The sequence below is a fragment of the Oncorhynchus mykiss genome, chromosome 8, assembly GCF_013265735.2.
Source record: "Oncorhynchus mykiss isolate Arlee chromosome 8, USDA_OmykA_1.1, whole genome shotgun sequence".
Lineage (NCBI taxonomy): Eukaryota > Metazoa > Chordata > Actinopteri > Salmoniformes > Salmonidae > Oncorhynchus > Oncorhynchus mykiss.
Genome location: NC_048572.1, coordinates 65,520,163 through 65,547,900, shown reverse-complemented (window position 1 = coordinate 65,547,900; position 27,738 = coordinate 65,520,163). Strand labels below are relative to the sequence as shown.

Here is a 27,738-nt window from a genome sequence, read left to right as displayed (position 1 = left end):
TTATGGGGCTTTGTGTGTAGACGGGTGAGAAAATAAATCTATGTAATCCATGTTTTATTCAGGCTGTAGCAAAACGAAATGTGTAATGAGTCAAGGGGTATGAACACTATACTTTAATTCAAAATACAACAATAAACCAGATGCTTATCAGATGATGGCAAGGGAGCATTATGAAATATAACACCATGTTTGCCCCTCTAATGCTAACCAAACAAATATTGGCTCTGGTTCGACTCAACAATGGAGGTCCCTATCTTTATTGAAAATATTATTGAACATATAAATGGTTCATTGCTCAGGCTCCCACAGAGCATTGTTATCAACAGAACACCTGAATACCTTGTGAAAGTCGACTCATAAAATAATGGAATAAAAGGGCTGAACGCTTTAGTCAATAAATGACAAAAGATTTGTGCATAAAGGAGGTGTATTTTTTTAACAGAGGAGAGTGAGCATTGTGAATGTGGTATTTTACTCTAAATGTAAAGTTTTGGAACAACTATGATCACAGAGTTTAATTGGCAAATTTAAGACAAAGCATGTAAATTGAATATCAGCCATGACAGAAATAATGTCATTTCCTGGTTTTAATAATTGTTTATTGTAATGGGATGTTTTATAAGATGATTGGAAATGATCCTCAGCTGTATGTTACATACGACACATAAGTAGGTCCATTCCGTTGTGGTCATTACATAATTCAGAACAAAGAGAGAATTATTGATTTTAGTTTACTACTGGAAAATCATAGAACCATAGTGCAGTAATGAGCCTGTGAATCTCATAGGTTTACTCTAAACCACAAAGTTACCCCTCAGTTTCAGCTAATGTTGTTTTTCAGGAAGGACTGTTTGTCCAATTAACTTTCCTGGTCTTTGGCAATGGACCCGATGCATTTACATTAGGATATTAAGCCTCTCCACTGTCAGTCCAAAGTCTGACCAACCAAGATGCAATGTAATTCGATCTGTTTGGCAAATGGCAAATCTCTATATAACCCCCCTCTCTCGCTAACACCAGAAGACACTAGAAAGCTCATCTCACACCCAGAAAAAATTAAGGTAAGATGATGTATTACATCTTACTGGTTAGACTCATTGGTTGACATTATAATGTTTTACAGCCGGTTATGCAGCCTACTGGATGTCTTTGTTTTCAATACTGTATGTTTTTTATGTACACTTAGTGATTATACATTGACAGCTGTTTTATATAGATATTAATGTATGTTGAAATGTAACTTCTCTGCTCTTACCTATTGTAGAACATACTACTAATCTACACATTCGGTCACAAACCAAACCACATGAAACTTTTAAGTCCTTGTGGAAATGTCGACATGAACAGAAAAGCCTGATGAGCTCTTCAAAGACCGACCTGATGCAGAACAAGACATACCACCTGTCTATGATTCATGGAGATAATGCTACAGAGATTTCTGCCAAAATATTTGAGGTAAGTCATGTGGAAAACAGATCTTGGATACATTCAATTCCTTTTTTAATGTTATTATTGCATGTACAGTTTTTTGCTTCTCAATCCTTACTTATTATTAGCAAATATGATAAACTATTTTAATATGATTTTGTGATTAGTAAAAAAATACATTGGTCACATGCGCCGAATACAACCGTGAAATTCTTGCTTCCCAATGATGGAGAGTTTAAAAATAATAATACAAATAAAAATAGCAACAGAGGAATAAAATCAAATACACAAAAATGGAGCTACAGTGCCTTCAGAAAGTATTCATACCCCTTGACTTATTCCTCAATTGTTGTGTTACAGCCTGAATTCAAAATGGTTCAAATATATTTTTCTCTCACTCATCTACACACAATACCCCATAATGACAAAATGAAAACATGTTTTTAGAAATTATTGCAAATTTATTGAATGTGAAATACAGAAATATTGCATTTACATAAGTATTGACAACCCTGAGTCAACACTTTGTAGAAGCACCTTTGGCAGCAATTACAGCTGTGAGTCTTTCTGGGTAAGTCTTTAGAGCTTTCCACACTGGGATTGTGTTTTAGGTTATTGTCCTGCTGAAAGGTGAATTCATAAAAAAAAATGTATGTCTTGTCTTATCATCAGGTGAATGATAATAGCAAGTAGAAGTAATCAACATTTGAAAATGAATAGGTTTTGTAGACAGTTTTATTATATTGACCTCCCCAGAGTTCATTGGAAGAGGAAATCTTAACTCTAACATAGTCTATTAGCTAGAAATATATCTTGGCAGCGTATAGAAAATGTTGCTGTTGTAAAGCAAATTTTCTTAAATTCTACACATTTTTCCATTGAGTTGAGAGAATTTTGCAGTTTTGAAGCCAATTTCCAGCAATTGTACATGTTTTGGCATGGAGCTGAGAGACAATTTGGCAGTATTAAAGCTAATTTCCTGCAATTCTATTAATTTTGCCATGGCTAATGTTGTCTTCCTCTGCTCAAACATTAAAATAAAATGAATGGGCATGTGCCCTGGATGCCCATAAAACATTTTTTTTTTAAATGTAACTGTAACTTGGCCATTCAGGAACAGTCACTGTCTTCTTGGTAAGCAACTCCAGTGTAGATTTGGCCTTGTGTTTTTGGTTATTGTCCTGCTCAAAGGTGAATTCATCTCCCAGTGTCTGGTGGAAAGCAGACTGAACCAGGTTTTCCTCTAGGATTTTGCCTATGCTTAGCTCCGTCCCGTTTCTTTGATCTTGAAAAACTCCCCAGTCCTTAACAATTAGAAGCATACACATAACATGATGCAGCCACCACTACGCTTGAAAATCTAGAGAGTGGTACTCAATAATGTGTTGTATTGCATTTGCACCAAACATAAAACTGTATTCAGGACAAAAAGTAAATTGCTTTGACACATTATTTGCAGTATTACTTTAGTGCCTTGTTGCAAACAGGATTCATGTTTGGCAAATTTTTACTCATGAATTTATTTAGGCTTGCCATAACAGAGTGGTTGAATACATTTCAGCTTCTCATTTTGAATTCATTTGTAAAAAATGTGGAAAACATAAGTCCGCTTTGACATTATGGGGTATTGTGTGTAGGCCAGTGACAACAAAACAATCTCAATGAAGGCAGGTAAAGTGACTAGGCATCAGAATAGATAATAATAAGTCAAATAAAGAACTGAGTATCAGCAGCAAATGATGAGTGTAAAAGTGTGTGTGTATGTGTGCTTGTGTGTGTAATGGGTATGTATGTGTGTTTGTGTGGTGTCGATATCCGTGTGTGTGTTATGTGTGTGTGTGCCTATGTAGTGTATGTGAATGTGTGAGCGTTATGTGTTGGAGTGTCAATGTAGGGTGTGTATGGTGTGTATACATGCATATAGTCTAGTGAGGCACCCCCGTAGGGTCCGTGCAAATAGTTTGAGTACCATTCATTTACTATTTAGCAGTCTGGCTATTTAACAGTCTTATGGCTTGGGGGTAGAAGCTATCTAGGAGCCTGTTGGTCCGAGAGCTGATGCTCCGGTAGCGTTTGCTGGACGGTAGCAGAGTGAACAGTCTATGGCTTGGGTGGCTGGAGTCTTTGGACATTTTTCTGTGGTTTTAGTTAAGATGTTTTACCTAACTGTGAACTGAACAGTAACAGAATCCAGTATGTATAATAATAGTCTTTTGAACTGATGTGTTACTGTAAACCAGAACATAATGCAGGATTGATATGGTCTTTCCACACTATGATAATAGTGGTCTCTGCAAGGTGACACTGTAGCGTTGGGAGAGCACTCAGCCCTGCTGGGAGTCCGTGACCAAGCCAATGCCAGCCCTCTGCATTACGCCACCTCACACGGGCACATCAGCACCATACAGCTCATTGTGCAGTTGACTGGTCCAGATGGTAAGACGTATTTACTTAGGTATTTATTTACTGTATGCTGTGGTATATACAGTGCCTTGCGAAAGTATTCGGCCCCCTTGAACTTTGCGACCTTTTGCCACATTTCAGGCTTCAAACATAAAGATGTAAAACTGTATTTTTTTGTGAAGAATCAACAACAAGTGGGACACAATCATGAAGTGGAACGACATTTATTGGATATTTCAAACTTTTTTAACAAATCAAAAACTGAAAAATTGGGCGTGCAAAATGATTCAGCCCCTTTACTTTCAGTGCAACAAACTCTCTCCAGAAGTTCAGTGAGGATCTCTGAATGATCCAATGTTGACCTAAATGACTAATGATGATAAATACAATCCACCTGTGTGTAATCAAGTCTCCGTATAAATGCACCTTCACTGTGATAGTCTCAGAGGTCCGTTAAAAGCGCAGAGAGCATCATGAAGAACAAGGAACACACCAGGCAGGTCCGAGATACTGTTGTGAAGAAGTTTAAAGCCGGATTTGGATACAAAAAGATTTCCCAAGCTTTAAACATCCCAAGGAGCACTGTGCAAGCGATAATATTGAAATGGAAGGAGTATCAGACCACTGCAAATCTACCAAGACCTGGCCGTCCCTCTAAACTTTCAGCTCATACAAGGAGAAGACTGATCAGAGATGCAGCCAAGAGGCCCATGATCACTCTGGATGAACTGCAGAGATCTACAGCTGAGGTGGGAGACTCTGTCAATAGGACAACAATCAGTCGTATATTGCACAAATCTGGCCTTTATGGAAGAGTGGCAAGAAGAAAGCCATTTCTTAAAGATATCCATAAAAAGTGTTGTTTAAAGTTTGCCACAAGCCACCTGGGAGACACACCAAACATGTGGAAGAAGGTGCTCTGGTCAGATGAAACCAAAATTGAACTTTTTGGCAACAATGCAAAACATTATGTTTGGTGTAAAAGCAACACAGCTGAACACACCATCCCCACTGTCAAACATGGTGGTGGCAGCATCATGGTTTGGGCCTGCTTTTCTTCAGCAGGGACAGGGAAGATGGTTAAAATTGATGGGAAGATGGATGGAGCCAAATACAGGACCATTCTGGAAGAAAACCTGATGGAGTCTGCAAAAGACCTGAGACAGGGACGGAGATTTGTCTTCCAACAAGACAATGATCCAAAACATAAAGCAAAATCTACAATGGAATGGTTCAAAAATAAACCTATCCAGGTGTTAGAATGGCCAAGTCAAAGTCCAGACCTGAATCCAATCGAGAATCTGTGGAAAGAACTGAAAACTGCTGTTCACAAATGCTCTCCATCCAACCTCACTGAGCTCGAGCTGTTTTGCAAGGAGGAATGGGAAAAAAATTCAGTCTCTCGATGTGCAAAACTGATAGAGACATACCCCAAGCGACTTACAGCTGTAATCGCAGCAAAAGGTGGCGCTACAAAGTATTAACTTAAGGGGGCTGAATAATTTTGCACGCCCAATTTTTCAGTTTTTGATTTGTTAAAAAAGTTTGAAATATCCAATAAATGTCGTTCCACTTCATGATTGTGTCCCACTTGTTGTTGATTCTTCACAAAAAAATATAATTTTATATCTTTATGTTTGAAGCCTGAAATGTGGCAAAAGGTCGCAAAGTTCAAGGGGGCCGAAAACTTTCGCAAGGCACTGTATCTTCCTTGAAACATCATTATTGTTTGCCATTTTATATTTTCGCCAAAATAATTTTTTGTTTGTTTTATCAGTCATGTGATATTGATGTATATATTTAAATGTATTGAGAAAACAAAAATCTCTATCTGTGACCTTTGTGAAGAACTGAATGCCCGTGATGAGGAGGGCAACACTCCATTGCACTGGGCTGTGCAGAGGACCCAGAGAGAGAGCTGTGCTTGCCTGCTGGACCTGGGGGCAGACTCGAACATCCTCAACCTCCGCCTCATGTCTCCCCTACACCTGGCTGTCAGTCTCGGACACAACCCTCTCGTTGAGGTCCGTCCCCTACCTGACCCCCCATTCAGCTCTACTCTAGTACAGGGGTTTTCATATGTTTCTTGCCCAAGGACCCCTGCCCCATCATAGGTTAACAAACAAAAAAAGTAATGTCTTGTCTTATCATCAGGTGAATGATAATAGCAAGTACAGTAATCAACATTTGAAATGTAATAGATTTGGTGGACAGTTTCATTATATAGACCTCCCAACAGTTCATTGGAAGAGGAAGTGTACACTCTAACATAGTCAATTAGCTAGAAAGGTATCTTGGTGTCATAGAGAAAATGTTGTTGTTCTAAAGCAAATATTCTGCAATTGTTCCATTGAGCTGAGAGACTTCTAAAGTTTTGAAGCTAATTTCCAGCAATTGTACATATTTTGGCATGGAGCTGAGAGACAATTTAGCAGTTTTCAAGCTAATTTCCTGCATTTCTAGGCATTTTGTAGAGGTAATGCTCTGTGTCTCTGCTCAAACATTTTAATAATATCAATGGGCATGTGCCCTGAATGTTCATATTCTAGAATTGACCACAATAATTTTCTATGCAGAAAAAAAACTGTAATTAGCTCCAATGACTTTAATTTCCTCTATCTAAGATGAGATATTTTAGCAATAAAGCTATTTATCTACTTCCCCAGAGTCTGATGAACAGGAACAGGTAGCATGGTAATTGTTCTTGTAGACTTTGAGTCATTGTGCTAACGCCAGCGAGCTTTGGCTCGTGAAACTACCTCTAACTTCATACTGGATGAAGACATAAAAATGGTATCCATGATGGTATTCTGTTGCAACTAGAGATTTTCCCTGATCCTGTAGACTGGCAGGGCCTTAAGTCCTATGGGGCTCCACTCCACTCATAGAACTGGAGTTAAAACTCTGGCAACTATATCGTGGAGCTCCGCCCCATAGGGGAGCTCTGCTCCTAGTGGTTTAAGGCAGAGCCTAACACATCCCACTTAATGAAAAGGCCGGGCTCAACCATGGCTGCGACCAAATCCTGCAGTATTGTAACTCACTGTGTCACAATATACTAGGTCCTCGGTCCAATCCACCCTACTCAGTCTAGAGGCATCGCCAATGACTATTGGGCAGATCTGTACTAATCTGTACAACCAGATAGATTATACTTTAATATTCTGTCAATATTAAAAGATTAGTCTGATAGTACTGTAATACCAGTTACAGAAGCTATATCCCTCATCCTTCCACCCAAACACAGTCATAGACTTGTGGGCAGGTTAGAATACATGACTCTAATGTATTCTAATGTACCCTCATGCCATGTAGTCATTCTAATAGGAAAAAGCGGACCTGATGGGACCCCGTCCATTGGTCCTGCATTTCTCCCCTTAGTTCTAGTCCTCCCATCAGCAATTTTGAGTGCAGGCTGAACCAATTTGGAAGACATACTCACTGATTCCTCAGCGTAACCCGCAACACTCAATCCATAGGCCAAAGCCAATGATTTTTGGGCAGATAACAGAATATCGGCCATACTAATCTGTCTCAGCAGATAGATGATACCTCAATATTCTATCAAAATTTGTGACCGGTCCAATAGTAAAGTAAGACTAGTTACAGTACTATTTCCCTCATCACTCTGCCCCACCCCCTTTGCAAGGGTGGGGGGGGAACAGTGGGCGTCATGGCACAAGGCGCTGCGCTCTCTCCCGTCCTCTCCCCCTCGTTCCATCATGGTTGCCGTCTCTTCTGGCCGCCCCTAGGGTGTCGCCAGGGTGACGTCACGACCACCTCTCTCGTCGGTGGAGTGGACCCAGGTCTACTAGAGAAGGTGAAGCTGGGAGGCTCTCTGGAAGATGCTCTAGCCCCTCCTGCTAAAGGCAGTTGCATATATAGCTGCTTCCTCTCCTCCTCTAGCTTCCCAAAACGCTCAGTCGCATTTTTGACGGCGGCTCCAAAGAGACCACTGTCAGAGATGGGGGAGTTTAACAGTGCGGCTTGATAGGTCTCCTTTTTGGCCATCAAAGACAGCCAGAGGTGTCGATCCGCGACCACTGAAGTGGCCATGGACATGGCCTACGCCTGTGTGAGATGGAGTATGGCGCTGGAAATCCTCCACGCCTCCTCTATCTCCTCTCCTGACAGCTCAGTCCTACCCGTGCTGAGACGGGAAAGAGAGGCTGCTAGGAGGGCAATATTATTTGCTGCTGCTACAGCCTGGACACCCAGAGCAAAGGACTTCTCTATCAGCTGAGCTGTGAGCCTGTCATTGGTCGTAGGTAGAGTGGGTTTTCTGGACGACGGCCAGGAGCTCAAACCCGAGACGAGGTATGCAGTCCTTCTGTCGTCCACTCTGCTGAATGGGGTGTACGCCTTTGCCGGCTCTCTGGCCGTTAAAGGCGACCCCCATTCACCCTCCACAAACTTACCGAGTGAGGGCATGGCTGGTGCCAACGGCAGAGCCGTCTTTCTTGGTTTAGAGTATGGGTCGTCCACCTTCATATCCACTTCCGGGTTGGAGGGAGTGGGGGGCAGCGTGATATACAGCCGGCTCGCAGCCCGCTCAATGAGCCCTGGAAAATCAGAGGGCAGAGAGGCCGTTGCGTAGGAGGGGACTGCAGAGAACTCAGAGGGGGGGTTTCAACCTCAGTCTATGGAGTGGATCGTTGCAGAGAAAAATTCACAAACTTCCCAATATCCTCGTCTTCTCTAGAGGTGGCATCATCATATGACGCCTCAGAACCTGAGGCTAGCACAGACATGGCGTCTGCTAGAGGGATCTCCTCCCTGAAAAATGCCCACCGCTGCTTCCTCGCCTTTAATGAAAGGAGGGCGCAGCTAGATCATTCCGGGGATCTGTGAGGCCTCCCCTAGTGTGCTGTGAACCTAAGCACACGAAACATAGGTTATGTGAGTCCACGTCATGGTGGAGCAGCGACACTGAGCTCTTAAAAGAGCTTTTGGATTGGGCGGAAAAAACGTGCTCATTTTATAAGGACAACGTCGAGACTTGGAGATCGACAGCGGGTTCGTCCTGAGACTTATCTTCTCTCTTCTCTACTTGGCCAGTCAGTCCAGTCCAGTCGCTGAAGATAATGGGAGACTGATTGAGGGGAAGAATACCCTTCTTTAGGGACACCTGTACTCCCATTGGCTGCAGGTGTGTGCATATTTTTCTCTCAGGCTATTCGCTGCCTAGGTAGCGGGGTAAACCACTAGGAGCAGAGCTCCCCTATGGGGCAGAGCTCCATGATAAAGAACCTAGCTATGGCAGCTATTAGTTTGCTATAGTGCGAGATGGCTTGATTGGTTGCTGTCTCTAGTCTCTCTCTCGCAAAACATGCACCCAGGACTAAGTTTGAGAAACCCTGGTCTAATACACCTATATTATACTTCTACACTTCTAGCTAGTGCACCTCCATGTACTATTATTCATTCAGTCTAATAACATAAACTCAGCAAAAAAAGAAACGTCCTCTCACTGTCAACTGCGTTTATTTTCAGTAAACTTAACATGAGTAAATATTTGTATGAACATAAGATTCAACAACTGAGACATAAACTGAACAAGTTCCAAATGTGTGTGACTAACAGAAATGGAATAATGTGTCCCTGAACAAAGAGGGGGGGGGGTCAAAATCAAAAGTAACAGTCAGTATCTGGTACTGCAGTGCATCTCCTCCTCATTGACTGCATCAGTCCTTGCTGTGAGATGTTACCCCACTCTTCCACCAAGGCACCTGCAAGTTCCCGGACATTTCTGGGGGGAATGGCCCTAGTCCTCACCCTCTTATCCAACAGGTCCCAGATGTGCTCAATGGGATTGAGATCCAGGCTCTTCGCTGGCCATGGCAGAACACTGACATTCCTGTCTTGCAGGAAATCACACACAGAATGAGCAGTATGGCTGGTGGCATTGTCATGCTGGAGGGTCATGTCAGGGTGAGCCTGCGGGAAGGGTACCACATGAGGGAGGAGGATGTCTTCCCTATAACGCACAGTGTTGAGATTGCCTGCAATGACAACAAGCTCAGTCCGATGATGCTGTGACACACCGCCCCAGACCATGACGGACCCTCCACCTCCAAATCGATCCCGCTCCAGAGTACAGGCCTCAGTGTAACACTCATTCCTTAGACGATAAACTGGTCCAACGATGACGGGTTTGTGCCCATAGACGACATTGTTGCCAGTGATGTCTGGTGAGGACCTGCCTTACAACAGGCTTACAAGCCCTCAGCCCAGCCTCTCTCAGCCTATTGCGGACAGTCTGAGCACTGATGGAGGGATTGTGCGTTCCTGGTGTAACTCGGGCAGTTGTTGTTGCCATCCTGTACCTGTCCCGCAGGTGTGATGTTCGGATGTGCCGATCCTGTGCATGTGTTGTTACACGTGGTCTGCCATTGCGAGGACGATCAGCTGTCCGCCCTGTCTACCTGTAGCGCTGTCTTAGGCATCTCACAGTAAGGACATTGCAATTTATTTCCCTGGCACATCTGCAGTCCTCATGCCTCCTTCCAGCATGCCTAAGGCACATTCACGCAGATGTGCAGGGACCCTGGGCATCTTTTTTCGTGTGTTTTCAGAGTCAGTAAAAAGGCCTCTTTAGTGTCCTAAGTTTTCATAACTGGGACCTTAATTGCATACCGTCTGTAAGCTGTTAGTGTCTTAACGACCGTTCCACAGGTGTATGTTCATTCATTGTTTAAGGTTCATTGAACAAGCATGGGAAACGGTGTGTAAACCCTTTACAATGAAGATCTGTGAAGTTATTTGGATTTTTACAAATTATCTTTGAAAGACAGGGTCCTGAAAAAGTTTCTTTTTTTTGCTGAGTTTATGTTATATGATATACTACAATATTATATGATGATATATGATATAATGAGATCATTCAGCATGATATGATATTATAAATAATTATGTTTTTCCACAGCTGTTACTGTCTCACAGCAACACGGATTCCAACCTGATGGGAGGCCAGGGGAACACACCTCTAATGTTGGCCTGCTCGGTTGATAACCATGAAGCTGTCCGTCTACTTGTGTGTGAATATTAATTATATGGCCACTGTATAATTGTCAAATTGTGTGTTCTTGATGTTTGAACAAGGAGACGTGTGTGATTCATTGATCGTTAGTGATGTCCTATGAGGTTTTTGTAATGTAACTACACTAATTTCACCTGCTGTTCTCAGTTTAAATACAGAGCCAGACTATGTCAACAGAACAAGCTGGGACATTATCCAATTCACGCAGCAGCGTTTGCGGGGGCTAAAAAATCTATGCTGGTGGTTCTTCAGAAAGGTAAGTAAATAAGAAACATTTGCTTTCCTATTACAGTAATCAAATACTCATTTTGGTACTCAAATTCTTACTCACTAATTTTCTCTGCTGAAGGTGAGGAGATGGGTTTCTCAACTGAAATGCACATCAACTACGTGGACAAATCATTCAGCACTCCTCTTCATCTGGCCATCCATGGAGGAAACCTGGAGGCAATCAAACTCTGCATAGAACAGGGAGCAAAAATTGACCAAAAACAGGTCAGCTGGATATGATGACGCTAAGAAGCTTTTTCTGTGGATATGTAAATATTTGTTCAAACTGCTCCTACAAATATCATATACCGTATATTCACATATATGGATTTCAAAATCTAACACAAAAATAACTTTGATTCTTTCTCAGAACCATAGACAAAAGCACATATACAGTGGGGCAAAAAAATATTTAGTCAGCCACCAATTGTGCAAGTTCTCCCACTTACAAATATGAGAGAGGCCTGTAATTTTCATCATAGGTACACGTCAACTATGACAGACAAAATGAGAAAAAGAATTCTAGAAAATCACATTGTAGGATTTTTAATGAATTTATTTGCAAATTATGGTGGAAAATAAGTATTTGGTCAATAACAAAAGTTTATCTCAATACTTTGTTATATACCCTTTGTTGGCAATGACAGAGGTCAAACGTTTTCTGTAAGTCATCACAAGGTTTTCACACACTGTTGCTGATATTTTGGCCCATTCCTCCATGCAGATCTCCTCTAGAGCAGTGATGTTTTGGGGCTGTTGCTGGGCAACACGGACTTTCAACTCCCTCCAAAGATTTTCTATGGGGTTGAGATCTGGAGACTGGCTAGGCCACTCCAGGACCTTGAAATGTTTCTTACGAAGCCACTCCTGTGTTGCCCGGGCGGTGTGTTTGGGATCATTGTCATGCTGAAAGACCCAGCCACGTTTCATCTTCAATGCCCTTGCTGATGGAAGGAGGTTTTCACTCAAAATCTCACGATACATGGCCCCATTCATTCTTTCCTTTACACGGATCAGTCGTCCTGGTCCCTTTGCAGAAAAACAGCCCCAAAGCATGATGTTTCCACCCCATGCTTCACAGTAGGTATGGTGTTCTTTGGATGCAACTCAGCATTCTTTGTGCTCCAAACACGCCGAGTTGAGTTTTTACCAAAAAGTTCTATTTTGGTTTCATCTGACCATATGACATTCTCCCAATCTTCTTCTGGATCATCCAAATGCTCTTTAGCAAACTTCAGATGGGCCTGGACATGTACTGGCTTAAGCAGGGGGACACGTCTGGCACCGCAGGATTTGAGTCCCTGGCGGCGTAGTGTGTTACCGATGGTAGGTTTTGTTATTTTGGTCCCAGCTCTCTGCAGGTCATTCACTAGGTCCCCCCGTGTGGTTCTGGGATTTTTGCTCACCGTTCGTGTGATCATTTTGACCCCACGGGATGAAATCTTGCGTGGAGCCCCAGATCGAGGAATATTATCAGTGGTCTTGTATGTCTTCCATTTCCTAATAATTGCTCCCACAAACCAAGCTGCTTACCTATTGCAGATTCAGTCTTCCCAGCCTGGTGCAGGTCTACAATTTTGTTTCTGCTGTCCATTGACAGCTCTTTGGTCTTGGCCATAGTGGAGTTTGGAGTGTGACTGTTTGAGGTTGTGGACAGGTGTCTTTTATACTGATAACAAGTTCAAACAGGTGCCATTAATACAGGTAACGAGTGGAGGACAGAGGAGCCTCTTAAAGAAGAAGTTAGAGGTCTTTGAGAGCAAGCAATCTTGCTTGTTTGTAGGTGACCAAATACTTATTTTCCTCCATAATTTGCAAATAAATTCATTAAAAATCCTACAATGTGATTTTTTTGATTTTTTTCCCTCATTTTGTCTGTCATAGTTGAAGTGTACCTATGATTAAAATTACAGGCCTCTCTCATATTTTTAAGTGGGAGAACTTGCACAATTGGTGGCTGACTAAATATTTTTTTGCCCCACTGTATTTAGAATGCTTTTGAGTAATAGGAAAGACCAATTATGAACCTTAATTATCCTTTTCTTCTACTATAAAACAGTTCCCGTTACAGGCATTCAATTGAAAGGTTCTCAGAACTGAGGTTTTTACAATGTGTTACAGTAAGCAACAATGAGTTATTATGCCTCCACTCATAATGGGTACATTGTCAGTTCATGTTACACCCAAGAGACATCGGAAGACATCGGAAGAACCAAATCCACTCTAAATCTAATCAAGGGGAACGGACCAGTGTCTGTAATATCCTGACATCATTTCAAACTGGTCTGTCATTGTGACCTCTGTCATGTCTTTGTGCTTCTCTTTACAGTGTGACAAATCCACAGCCCTCCACTTTGCCTGCACCCAGGGAGCATCCGAGGCCGTCAAACTCATGCTATCGGCATATGATAGAGTCTGTGATGTCATCAATATCCCAGATGGAGCTAGCCAAACTCCACTGCATAAGTAGTACACTGTTTACTGTATGCATTTTCATTGGACAAGACATTTAGGTAAACATGATATCCTACTCTCTTACTCTTTTATCATATTTTTCACCAACAGGGCAACAATATTTGACCATGTTGGATTGGCTGAGTACCTCATTTCAAAGGTGAACACAAAACAAGAAAAGTACCAAGAGAAAAATATGAATATTTCCAGTGTTTCCCGATCTCATCATATTCATATTTATTCTTTGACAGGGTGCAGACATTAATTCCATTGACTGTAAGGGTCATACGCCACTGCTTCTGGCAACAAGCTGTAGTGCATGGAAAACAGTGGGCCTTCTTCTTACACATGGTACGTTTCTCAAAGAGAAGCATATGTCTCACATGTAGTTTACACTATTGTATGGTTTGTCATGATCCTGTTCATCCTCTCCTATTTTAGGGGCTAATTTGAAAATAAAAGACAAATATGACTGCAATTTCCTTCACCTTACCATCTTGCAGCCTAAAGGTCTGAAAAACCTTCCTCCAGAAGTCTTACAGGTAATTATTCTATAATGAACGTACCTGCTAGAAGTTTCAATAGCAATGATGAAGCTTCCAAAATTACGCTGAGATCCATGTTAAAATTTTAAGGCAACGTCATAAGTTCTAAATATTGCAATGAGCTCATACAGTATGTTTTAATGAGCTCTAGTGGGGGGGATCTTGTAAGAACGAACACGTAGTGCATTACTGCCACCTAGCGTTGAGAACTTGAAGCAAATCCAACACACGAAGAAGAAGTAGGATCACAGGATCATAAGTGTTAGCCTTTGTATTAAACAAGGTTCATTATTAAACCATATATCTTCTTGTGACTGTCTCAGTAGGATTGACATGTACAATCATTTTGAATAAAGTTTGCAGTAAACACTTAGTTTGACTCTTGAGACCCCAATGTTATCATATTGTCTTTTGCCACACAGTGCAGCAATGTGAGAGAGCTCCTGGGTGCGGAGGACAAGGAGGGTTGTACTCCCCTGCATTACGCCTGCAGACTGGGAATCCCAGAGTCAGTGACGGACATGCTCGGACTCAACGTCTCGCTAGATCAGAAGTCTAAGCAGAAGAAATCTGCACTGCATTTCGCAGCCGAGTGAGTAACTTAAGGAGTAAGACGTGGTATATGGCCAATATACAACGGCTAAGGGCTGTTCTTAGGCATGACGCAATGCGGACACAGCCCGTAGCCGTGGTATATTGGCCATATATCACTTACCCCCGAGGTGCTTTATTGTTATTATAAACTGCTTACCAACGTAATTAGTGCAGTAAACGTTGTGTCATACCCAGTGTATAAGGTCTGATATACCACGGCTGTCAGCCAATCAGCATTCAGGGCTCGACCCACCCAGTTTATAATTCTGAATAAATCTCTACATTATTGACTCATTGAGTTGTCAATAGACTCATTATACCCCATAAACATGAACAATTTCACAGTTTGCTATTTTGGCTGGTTTTCAGTTTAGCATTAGTTGTATTTGATAACTTACTTTTTATGATCAATCTTTTCTATTCCAGGTATGGGAGGATAAACACCTGCCACAGACTCCTGGAGTGGATGACCTGCACCAGGCTGCTGAACGAGGGAGATGAGAGGGGGATGACTCCCCTCCACCTGGCATCCCGAGGCGGCCATATTAAAGTGCTGGAGCTACTGCTGCGGAAAGGAGCTCTGTTCCACAGGTACAGTACTCAGTGGTGGAAAAAGTACCCACATTTTCATACTTGAGTAAAAGTAAAGATACCTTAATAGAAAATGACTCAAGTAAAAGTGAAAGTCACCCAGTAAAATACTTGTAAAGGCGTCTGTGTGTAGCTGGTGAGATGAGTCAGGCGCAGGACAGCAGATATGAGTAATAAAATACTTTAGTCAAAAATTCAAACATAACACGTAATATACACACACAATACAACAAACAATCACTCACAAATACAACATGTAGAACAGGGGGTTAAATAACAAGCAAGTAATTGATTAAGCAAAGCCAGGTGTGATAAGACAAAGACAGAACAAATGGAAAATGAAAAGTGGATCGGTGGTGGCTAGAAAGCCGGTGACGTCGACAGCCGAACGCCCACCGAACGCCGCCCGAACAAGGAGAGGGACAAGGAGAGGGACCGACTTCAGCGGAAGTCGTGACAATACTACTTGAGTAAAAGTCCAAAAGTATTTGGTTTTAAATAACATTAAGTATTAAAGGAAAATGTAATTGCTAAAATATACTTAATTATAACAAATAAATAATTTTTTATTCCTTATATAAAGCAAACCAGATGGCATCATTTTCTTTCTTTCTTTTTTTACAGATAGACAGAGGCATGCTCCAACACTCAGACATAATTTACATTCAAAGCATGTGTTTAGTGAGTCTGCCAGATCAGAGGCAGTAGGGATGTTATCTTGATAAGTGTGTGAATTAGACACATTTCCTGTATTGCTAAGTATTCAAAATGTAACGAGTACTTTTGGGTGTCAGGGAAAATGTATGGAGTAAAAAGTACATTATTTTCTTTAGGAATGTACTGAAGTAAAAGTTAAAGTTAAAGTAAAGTGGTTAAGTACAGATACCCAAAAACACTACTTAAGTAGTACTTTCAAGTATTTTTACTTAATTACTTTACACCACTGACAGTATTTCAGACCTGCTACGCACACACTCACTCAAACTCAATGTTAATCCAAGTGAGGTGAACCATTATTGCCCAAACCAGTGGAAAACAATGTCTATATTTTTACTAGATTTTCCATTTTGAATCAGCTGCAGTACTAATTAATGTTTACTATATGCCATTGCAGTGATTCTAAAGGTTGGACCTGTCTACATCACGCTGCAGCAGAGGGATATACCCAGACCATGATCATACTCCTGCAATCAAATATCAAACTGCTGGACAAAACAGATGAAGACATGGTTTGGGTCCTCTCTTTTTACACATTCCCTTACCCTGAGGTGGGCTCATCTTCACATTTCCTTACCCTGAGGTGGGCTCATCTTCACATTTCCTTACCCTGAGGTGGGCTCATCTTCACATTCCCTTACCCTGAGGTGGGCTCATCTTCACATTCCCTTACCCTGAGATGGGCTCATCTTCACATTCCCTTACCCTGAGGTGGGCTCATCTTCACATTCCCTTACCCTGAGGTGGGCTCATCTTCACATTCCCTTACCCTGAGATGGGCTCATCTTCACATTCCCCTTACCCTGAGGTGGGCTCATCTTCACATTCCCTTACCCTGAGGTGGGCTCATTTTATCTGTTTCCTTTCTGTTTAGCTTGAGGGAGTAAGATGTCTATGTTGAAATACTGAGAAAGTCTTCCACAAATAGATATCATTCCTCTTTCTGAAAAAGGAAATCCAAAGGTTATTGTTGCCGTTATATACAATCCTCTGTTCTAATTTCGAAGTGCTATGTTTTACTGTTGGTGCAGAACACGGCGTTACATCTGGCTGCCAGGGAGGGCCATGCGGCTGCAGTGACACTGCTCCTGGGCAGAGGGGCCCAGATGACGCTCAACAAGAGTGATGCCTCCTTCCTCCACGAAGCTGTTCTCAACGGCAGGAAAGACGTTGTCTTCGCTGTCATCCACAATGAGAGGTTGGGCCACTGTTGCAAGATACAGTGGACACTTTATCTATGTGCTGTTACGATGCTTTGACAGTACAGTGATGTGTTTGATTATTGGTATTCAGTTGGATTGCATGACAATGCCATATTGACATGTACAATATAACCTGTTTGTTTCAGATGTGCTGAGGCTATGCTATTGTTCGAAGTGAAGTCAACTAAGCGATGTGTTGTCATGGACATGATAGAGTTCCTGCCTGAGTCATTCAAAGTTAGTTTTTTTTTTTTAACTATGCATAAAGGAAACTATCATAAAGGAAATGGATACAAATCTCCCATTTCTCAGTCAGCACATTAGAAAACATTAATGGTGCAGTGTTTCTCCACAGCATCTTTTGGACACTTGTGTGAAGGAGTCAGATGATGACGTGAATAGTTACAACTACTCTGTACGTCTGTTCTCTCTATTCTGTATTTGGTATTACCTTCTTAAAACTCAGGTTCATTATTGCTTAATCAAATGCACAAAAACATTCCAGTTAGGGTGTGTTGTAAACTAATATGTCTTTTATCAACAGATCGAGTACACTTTCAAATGGCTCCAAGCTCCCATTCATGTCATTAAGCTTGGAAAAACAGACAAAAGCTACTACTTCCAGCCTCTCACTGCTCTGAACGTTAGTACCCACTGCAATACTGTAGAGTAGTGTTTCCCAACTCTGATCCTACAGTACCCAAAACAGTACATATTTTTATTGTAACCCTGGACAAGCACACCTGATTCAACTTGTCAACTAATCATCAAGCCCTCAATGAGTTGAATGAGGTGTGTTTGTCCAGGGCTACAAAGAAAATGTGTACTGTTGAGGGTACTGGAGGACCAGGGTTGTGAAACACTACTGTAAACTGAACTGCACTGTTTTCAAACATGGAATTTTTCTCTAGGGTTAAGGGCCATGAAGTTTCCCCAACTTACACTTTAAAAGCAAAACAGTGCAATATCAGAAACAGGTCATAAACAGTGACTTCGGAATGTAATTTGACCCCTTGACTTCCCACATTTTGTTACATTACAATATTATTCTTAAAAATTTTTTTTTTTTTTTTTTACTTCCAGCAATCTACACACAATATCCCATAATGACAAATTGAAAACAGGTTTTTAGACATTTCTGCAAATGTATTAAATAGAAAAACAGAAACACCAAATTTACAGAAGTATTCAGTCCCTTTGCTATGAGAATTGTGAGCAGTTGATGTTATTCTTTAATAACACAGACCCCAAAGCAAATCAGGGGGAGAAAAATATATTTATACAAAGAGAACAAATCCTAGTTGTTATGCTGGAAAGTAGATGACAGATGTTCATTCTACCTTGTCCTCAATGATTTCTCCACTGAACAAAGAGACAGGATGTAGTTTATACCCCAACCCTAGCCTGCGGTTGACAAATTAGAATTCCTGGCAGCAAAATTGGGCCAATGGCCAAATAACAAGTATCCCGTTTCAGGCTCAATGTATAGACAATTTGGACCAATGAGAACTTGCCACATGTAGCTATGAGTCCTGGACTGAAATTCCTCCCGTGTCCCTAAACCATTAATTAATCTTCTTGATTGGACATGATTGGAAAGGCACACGCCTGTATAGATAAGGTCCCACAGTTGACAGTGTATGTCAGAGTAAAAACCAAGCCATGAGGTCGAAGGAATTGTCCGTAGAGCTCCGAGACAAGATTGTGTTGAGGCACAGATCTGGGGAAGGGTACCAAACAATGTCTGCAGCATTGAAGTTCCCCAAAAACACAGTGGCCTCCATCATTCTTAAATGGAAGAAGTTTGGAACCACCAAGACCACCAAACTGAGCAATCTGAGCAATCACTCTGACAGAGCTCCAGAGTTCCTCTGTGGAGATGGGAGAACCTTCCAAAAGAACAACCATCTCTGCAGCACTCCACCAATAAGGCCCTTATGGTAGAGTGGCCAGACGGAAGCTACTCCTCAGTAAAAGGCACATGACGGCCTACTTGGAGTTTGCCAAAAGGCACCTAAAGACTCTCAGACTATGAGAAACAAGATTCTCTGGTCTGATGAAACCAAGATTGAACTCTTTGGCCTGAATGCCAAGTGTCACGTCTGGAGAAAACCTGGCACCATCCCTACGGTGAAGCATGGTGGTGGCAGCTTCATGCTGTGGGGATGTTTTTCAGAGACAGGGACTGGTAGACTAGTCAGGATTGAGGGTAAGATGAACGAAGCAAAGTATAGAGAGATCCTTGATGAAAACCTGCTCCAGAGAGCTCAGGACCTCAGACTGGGGTTCCAACAGGAAGGTGAACCTAAACACACAGCCAAGACAACACAGGAGTGGCTCCTGGACAAGTCTCTGAATGTCCTTGAGTGGCCCAGCCAGAGCCCGGACTTGAACCCGATCGAACATCTCTGGAGAGACCTGAAAATAGCTGTGCATCGAAGCTCCCCATCCAACCTGACAGAGCTTGAGAGGATCTGCAGAGAAGAATGGGAGAAACTCCCCAAATACAGGTGTGCCAAGCTTGTAGCATTATACCCAAGAAGACTTAAGGCTGTAATCACTGCCAAAGGTGCTTCAAAAATGTATTGCTTAAAGGGTCTGAATATTTATGCAAATGTGATATTTCATTTTTTATTTTTTGTAAATTAGCAAACATTTCTAAAAACCTGTTTTTGCTTTGTGATTATGGAGTATTTTGGGTACATTGACGAGGGGAAAAAAATATTTAATTCATTTTAGAATGAAGCTGTAACGTAACAAAATGTGGAAAAAATCACTTTCTGAATGCACTGCATGTATTTGTCATTCCCACAACACAACATTGTTGGATAGTGAAAAGGAAAACATAATTATCTGAAATGTATTCAAAGTGTTTATATTGTTATTTTTTTACTAGTCCATGGTGCAATTTAATTGCATAGAGCTTCTGACCCATCCTGTCTGCAAGAAGTATCTAGAAATGAAATGGTGAGTGACACTGCATGACCTTTATCATAATACGTTATCGTTATACTACTGTCTTCCACACTGTAAATATCAACATGATACTACTGTCTTCCACTCTGTAAATATTAACATCATACTACTGTCTCCAACCCTGTAAATATCAACATGATACTACTGTCTTCCACACTGTAAATATTAACATGATACTACCGTCTCCAACCCTGTAAATATCAACATGATACTACTGTCTTCCACACTGTAAATATTAACATGATACTACTGTCTTCCACACTGTAAATATTAACATGATACTACTGTCTTCCACACTGTAAATATTAACATGATACTACTGTCTTCCACACTGTAAATATCAACATGATACTACTGTCTTCCACACTGTAAATATTAACATGATACTACTGTCTTCCACACTGTAAATATCAACATGATACTACTGTCTTCCACACTGCAAATATTAACATCATACTACTGTCTTCCACACTGTAAATATCAACATGATACTACTGTCTTCCACACTGTAAATATCAACATGATACTACTGTCTTCCACACTGTAAATATTAACATGATACTACTGTCTCCAACCCTGTAAATATTAACATGACACTACTGTCTTCCACACTGTAAATATTAACATCATACTACTGTCTCCAACCCTGTAAATATCAACATGATACTACTGTCTTCCACACTGTAAATATTAACATCATACTACTGTCTCCAACCCTGTAAATATTAACACGATACTACTGTCTTCCACACTGTAAATATTAACATGATACTACTGTCTTCAACACTGTAAATATCAACATCATACTACTGTCTCCAACCCTGTAAATATCAACATGACACTACTGTCTTCCACACTGTAAATATTAACATGATACTACTGTCTTCCACACTGTAAATATTAACATGATACTACTGTATTCCACACTGTAAATATTAACATGACACTACTGTCTTCCACACTGTAAATATTAACATGATACTACTGTCTCCAACACTGTAAATATTAACATGATACTACTGTCTTCCACACTGTAAATATTAACATGATACTACTGTCTTCCACACTGTAAATATCAACATGACACTACTGTCTTCCACACTGTAAATATTAACATGACACTACTGTCTTCCACACTGTAAATATTAACATGATACTACTGTCTCCAACACTGTAAATATTAACATGATACTACTGTCTTCCACACTGTAAATATTAACATCATACTACTGTTTTCCACACTGTAAATATTAACATGATACTACTGTCTCCAACACTGTAAATATCAACATGACACTACTGTCTTCCACACTGTAAATATTAACATGATACTACTGTCTTCCACACTGTAAATATTAACATGACACTACTGTCTTCCACACTGTAAATATTAACATGATACTACTGTCTTCCACACTGTAAATATTAACATCATACTACTGTCTTCCACACTGTAAATATTAACATCATACTACTGTCTTCCACACTGTAAATATTAACATGACACTACTGTCTTCCACACTGTAAATATCAACATGACACTACTGTCTTCCACACTGTAAATATTAACATGACACTACTGTCTTCCACACTGTAAATATTAACATGATACTACTGTCTCCAACACTGTAAATATCAACATGACACTACTGTCTTCCACACTGTAAATATTAACATGACACTACTGTCTTCCACACTGTAAATATTAACATGACACTACTGTCTTCCACACTGTAAATATTAACATGACACTACTGTCTTCCACACTGTAAATATTAACATGATACTACTGTCTCCAACACTGTAAATATTAACATGATACTACTGTCTCCAACACTGTAAATATTAACATCATACTACTGTCTCCAACACTGTAAATATTAACATGACACTACTGTCTCCAACACTGTAAATATTGACAACATCAAATTAAAAGTCATGCCAAACTACAGTATATAGTAAGCTACATACAAAATATATTAGTGAACAGTCACCTGCGAATACTCACCAAATGGTTTCTTATATCTATTTAGGAACGCCTATGGTATCAAAGTGCATCTGCTCAATCTGGCTGTCTACTCACTTGGTCTGGGGCCTCTGACACACATCATTCATACTCTGAAGCCCATCCTCAACACCAATGTCACCCGTACTACATCACCATCATCATCAGTAAGCATGGTGACCACCTCCCTTGATAAGGTGCCGTATGAGATCCGATTACATCCACAGCAAGACATTTGACTTCTTTCCTAGTGTATTTGTTTGTCTCAGAAACCCAATTCAATAACAACTCCTCCATCTTCACAGCAATGCTATCTTATCACCACCTGCATGTTCCTGATTCTTGCCATGAATCTGTACACAGTTGTCAAGGAGCTGGTGCAGATAGTTCAGCAGGTAATCATGGAAATATACATCTGTTCTACATACTGTAGCCTCAATCCATGGTATGTGATTTATCTGGTAGTGTGAATTGATCCTTTTAAATATATTGTAGCGAAGTTAACCCAACACCTAGAAACCTTGTCAAAGAGTTTGGATAACTTGGTGGTTGGTTAGTTTAAGGTGGTTGGTTGACAGTCGCTGAACCCGGGTTCGAGACCCATTCGGGGCTACCTCCCGAATTTGTTACAATTTTGAAATAGACGTTAATTTTATGTGTTTCTATTCAAGGGTTCAAAGTACTTCCGTGATGTGACCAATGCATTAGACTGGGGTGCTGCCGTCAGTTCTCTGTTGTTTGTGATCCCTTTACTGATGGACTTCAAGGAGACATGGCATTGGGAGGCTGGGGTAGTGGCAGTTCTTCTATCCTGGATCAACTTTCTCCTCTATTTCCAACGGTATGGAGACTGAATGTTTTTTTATTTATTACATAAAATAGTGTAGGTTTACTGAGATTCCTCTTTGAAGAAACATTTATTTATATTAACTGATCAAATGTATTTTTTATCAACAAAAGCAATTTTAAGAAATGAAATCACTATTGGTCCACAGGTTTGAACGTGTTGGGATCTACGTGGTGATGTTTTTAGAGATTGCAAAAACTCTTTTAAGCATCATTGTACTGTTCTTCTTCTTGCTGCTTGCATTTGCATTGGCTTTCTATGCCCTGATACAAGACCAGGTATGTTTACAGGACCATAGAGATGTAACAATGTTTTATCTCCATGTGAAGAACATTGTATTGTGTAATGTATGTAGCTGAATGTTTTGTCTGTGAACGTCTGTTAGAAATGACCAATAACTTGTACCTGTATTTGTATAATGCATTTCTACAGTTACAGTGAGCTCCGAAAGCATTGGCGAGAGGGACACATTTGTTGTTGTTTTGGCTCTGTACTCCAGCGCTTTGGATTTTAAATGATGCAATGACTATGAGGTTAAAGTGCAGACTGTCAGCTTTAATCTGAGGGTATTTTCATTCATATGGGGTGAACCGTTTAGAAATTACAGCACTTTTTGTGCATACTGTAGTCCTCCCATTTTAGGGGACCAAAAATACTGGGACAAATGAACTAATGCATTTTAAAGTAGTCAAAAGTGAAGTATTGGGTCCCATATTCATAGCAAGCAATGACTACAACAAGCTTGTGACTCTACAAATGTGTTGGATGCATTTTTGGTGGTTTCAGATTATTTTGTGTTCATTAGAAAATAATGGTAAAAAATGTAGTGTGTCATTTTGGAGTCTCTTTTATTGTAAATAAGAATATAATATCTTTCTAACACTACTACATTAATGAGGATGCTATCATGATTACGGATAATCCTGAATGAATCGTGAATAATGATGAGTGAGAAAGTTACAAAACGCACAAATGTCATACCCCCAAGACATGCTAACCTTTCACCATTACAATAATAGGAGAGGATAGCATTTTTTATTTTTTGGGGGGGGGGGGGGGTGATATTTGTGTGTCTAACTTTCTCACTCACCATAATTCACAATTTATTCAGGGTTATCCATAATCATGGTAGAAACAGTGACTCCAAAATGCAACAAACACATTATTTACCATTCATTTCTATTGGGTACAAAATAATCTGAAACGTAACCAAAACAAACAGCAAATGCATCCAACAAATGTGTAGAGTCGCAAACTGGATGTAATCATTGCGTATAGGAATATGGAACCAAATACTTAACTTTTGACTTCTTTAATACACATATACAGTTGAAGTCAGAAGTTTACATCCACTTAGGTTGGAGTCATTCAAACTCGTTTTTCAACCCCTCCACAAATTTCTTGTAAACAAACTATAGTTTTGTCAAGACGGTTAGGACATCTACTTTGTGCATGACACAAGTAATTTTTCCAACAATTGTTTACAGACAGATTATTTCACTTATAATTCACTGTATCACAATTCCAGTGGGGCAGAAGTTAACATTCACTAAGTTGACTGTACCTTTAAACAGCTTGGAAAATTCCAGAAAATTATGTCATGGCTTTAGAAGCTTCTGAAAGGCTAATTGACATAATTTAAGTCAATTGGAGGTGTACCTGTGGATGTATTTCAAGGCCTACCTTCAAACTCAGTGCCTCTTTGCTTGACATAATGGGAAAATCTAAATATAACAGACAAGACCTCAGAAAAAAAGTCTGGTTCATCCTTGGGAGCAATTTCCAAACTCTTGAAGGTACCACATTCATCTGTACAAACAATAGTACGCAAGAATAAACACCATGGGACCACGCAGCCGTCATACGCGTTCTGTCTCCTAGAGATGAACGTACTTTGGTGCGAAAAGTGCAAATCAATCCCAGAACAACAGCAAAGGACCTTGTGAAGATGCTGGAGGAAACAGGTACGAAAGTATCTATATTCACAGTAAAATGAGTCCTATTTCGACATAACCTGCAAGGAAGAAGCCACTGCTCCAAACCGCCGTTTTGAAACTGCACTTGGGGACAAAGATCGTACTTTTTGGAGAAATGTCCTCTGGTCTGATGAACAAAAATAGTACTGTTTGACCATTATGACCATCGTTATGTTTGGAGGAAAAAGGGGGAGGCTTGCAAGCCGAAGAACACCATCCCAACCATGAAGCACGGGGGTGGCAGCCTCATGTTGTGGGGATGCTTTGCTGCAGGAGGGACTGGTGCTCTTCACCAAATAGATGGCATCATGAGGGAGGAAAATTATGTGGATATATTGAAGCAACATCTCAAGACATCAGTCAGGAAGTTAAAGCTTGGTCGCAAATGGGTCTTCCAAATGGACAATGACCCCAAGCATACTTCCAAAGTTGCTGCAAAATGGCTTAAGGACAACAAAGTCAAGGTGTTGGAGTGACCATCACAAAGCCCTGACCTCAATCCCATAGAAAATGTGTGGGTAGAACTGAAAAAGAGTATGCAAGCAAAGAGGCCTACAAACCTGACTCAGTTACACCAGCTCTGTCAGGAGGAATGGGCCAAAACCACCCAACTTATTGTGGGAAGCTTGTGGAAGGCTACCTGAAACGTTTGACCCAAGTTAAATAATTTAAAGGCAATGCTACCAAATAGTAATTGAGTGTATGTAAACTTTTGACTCACTGGGAATGTGATGAAATAAATCAAAGCTGAAATAATTAATTATCTCTACTATTATTCTGACATTTCACATTCTTTAAATAAAGTGGTGATTCTAACTGACCTAAGACAGGGAATTTTTACAAGGATTAAATGTCAGGAATTGTGAAAAACTGAGTTGAAATGTATTTTGCTAAGTTGTATGTAAACTTCCTACTTCAACTGTAAGTGAATTTGTTCCAATACTTTTGGTTCCCTAATATGGGGGGATTATGCGCATAAAGTGCTGTAATTTCTTAATGGTTCACCCGATATGGATGAAAATACCCTCAAATTAAAGCTAACCTCTGCACTTCAAATCCAAAGTGCTGGGGTACAGAGCCAAAGCAACAACAAACTAATGTGTCACTGTCCCAACACTTTTGGAGTTCACTGTATATGACTTCATGCATCGTTGTTCCCAGAACGTTGTTGACAGTGGATCTAGCATGCTGCTAGCAATCATGCAAGTATTTGTCATGATGGTTGGAGAACTCAACTACCAAGAAAATATCCTGAAGCCATTTCTGAACGGGATTCTGCCATTCCCTTCTTTGACCTATGCCATTTTTGTTATGTTTACCTTCGCTGTGCCCATTCTCCTCATGAACCTAATGGTAAGTCCTAAAATCCTACAGGAAGCAATTTTCTTACACTCCCATTATCAACTACGGATGCTTCATTGCATCTACATGACTACCTTTTGTGTGACATAGATTGGCTTGGCTGTTGGTGACATAGCAGAAGTACAGGCGAATGCTGTGCTGAAGCAAATGGGAATGCAGGTGTGTTTTGATTTCTTTGTCAATTTTCAAACTCTTTACTAGTGTTTGACGGCCAGGATTTAAAAAAAAATCTGTATGTATTATAAACCATTATTCTACAGATTGAGCTTCACACTAGTCTGGAGGAGAAGATGCCGTACTGGTTAATGAAGAGGGTTGACCAGGCCTCTCTCACTGAGTACCCTAACAGAGCCTACGGCAGAAAGGTGTGTCCTTTCTACAAGTGGTCGTATTTAAAATAATATGTTAACTGCCCTTTGAATGTTTGCGTAAAATGGAAGGGCTTTCAAATTGAAAAACAGAACAAATATTTTGAGGTCCTTTCGAAGGCGTTTAATAAAGTACTTTATTCAGTTTATCTATTGATCTATAAAAATTGAGAATCAGTTAGTTTAAAGGATTGTTTAATCAACTAATACTCTGCATGGAAATACTTATGGAGAGACATGGAGGGTGTCCAAGCCCACCACAGGACACTGTTAGTTTTTGGTATAGATGTTTGGTAAACAACATAGTAATAATGAATAGTCTGAATCTCCTTTAACAGAGAGAAATGTTCTATGCAATGCTGGGTATGGGGCATGAGAGAATACGTCTCAGCCCCACTTCCCCTCCATCTACACCTATGGAACAGGAAATCAGTAAACAGAAGTACAGGTGAGGACTTAGCTCACACCAGTGGTTTGATTGACCTTATTCAAATACAACAGAAGAGCAATGCACAAGTATTAACCTGATATTGTTTATCAGTATTTAGTTTATCAGTATTTAAAGTGCATTCTATCAATTTTGTTTTAAGCGCTTCAATACTACACACATTTTTAGACTATTAAAATAGATGATCTATTATTTACCCAGGCTGAAGGAGATGTCTAATGTTATCGAGAAGCAGCACAACCTGCTGAAGCTGATCGTTCAGAAGATGGAGATCTGTTCGGAGGTGGAGGAGGAGCATGATGGTCCACAGCTGTTCCAGGGCTACAGGGACAAGCCCCTCCCCTCCCAGAGCAAATGGAACCCTCTGCCGAGGGCACTGGGAGCTAGGAAGTAACATCCATCACATATATTATAATGGACTGACAAGTCAACCCCTGCACACCACCCATTCAATATTTCAGCTAAACTAATCGACAGTGTTCCTTTAGTAATGTATATTACTGGATGTAAGGG

General features: G+C 40.6%; 1 protein-coding gene across 1 annotated transcript; it reads left to right on the top strand.

Moving 5' to 3' along the window:
- The first annotated feature begins 1,268 nt into the window (after window positions 1-1,268).
- LOC110530358 (transient receptor potential cation channel subfamily A member 1) lies at window positions 1,269-27,651 on the top strand. The gene is made up of 27 exons (XM_036985990.1): window positions 1,269-1,455; window positions 3,714-3,864; window positions 5,680-5,855; window positions 10,757-10,864; window positions 11,018-11,126; window positions 11,220-11,365; window positions 13,470-13,606; window positions 13,706-13,754; window positions 13,846-13,945; window positions 14,036-14,136; window positions 14,562-14,731; window positions 15,160-15,324; window positions 16,439-16,553; window positions 17,073-17,239; window positions 17,390-17,480; window positions 17,599-17,658; window positions 17,788-17,886; window positions 20,140-20,210; window positions 22,253-22,421; window positions 22,530-22,619; window positions 22,896-23,065; window positions 23,220-23,349; window positions 26,209-26,400; window positions 26,500-26,568; window positions 26,670-26,774; window positions 27,116-27,225; window positions 27,427-27,651. The coding sequence occupies exons 1-27, from the start codon at window positions 1,357-1,359 to the stop codon at window positions 27,617-27,619; spliced, it is 3,342 nt and encodes a 1,113-aa protein (XP_036841885.1). The 5' UTR covers window positions 1,269-1,356; the 3' UTR covers window positions 27,620-27,651.
- The last annotated feature ends 87 nt before the right edge of the window (window positions 27,652-27,738 follow it).

Coding starts and splice junctions, on each gene's coding strand:
- LOC110530358 (XM_036985990.1), top strand. CDS start 1,357: ATGAGCTCTTCAAAGACCGACCTGATGCAGAACAAGACATACCACCTG. Junction 14,137..14,561: donor TTCCTCCAGAAGTCTTACAG/GTAATTATTCTA, acceptor TTTGCCACACAG/TGCAGCAATGTGAGAGAGCT. Junction 17,659..17,787: donor TGAATAGTTACAACTACTCT/GTACGTCTGTTC, acceptor TTTTATCAACAG/ATCGAGTACACTTTCAAATG.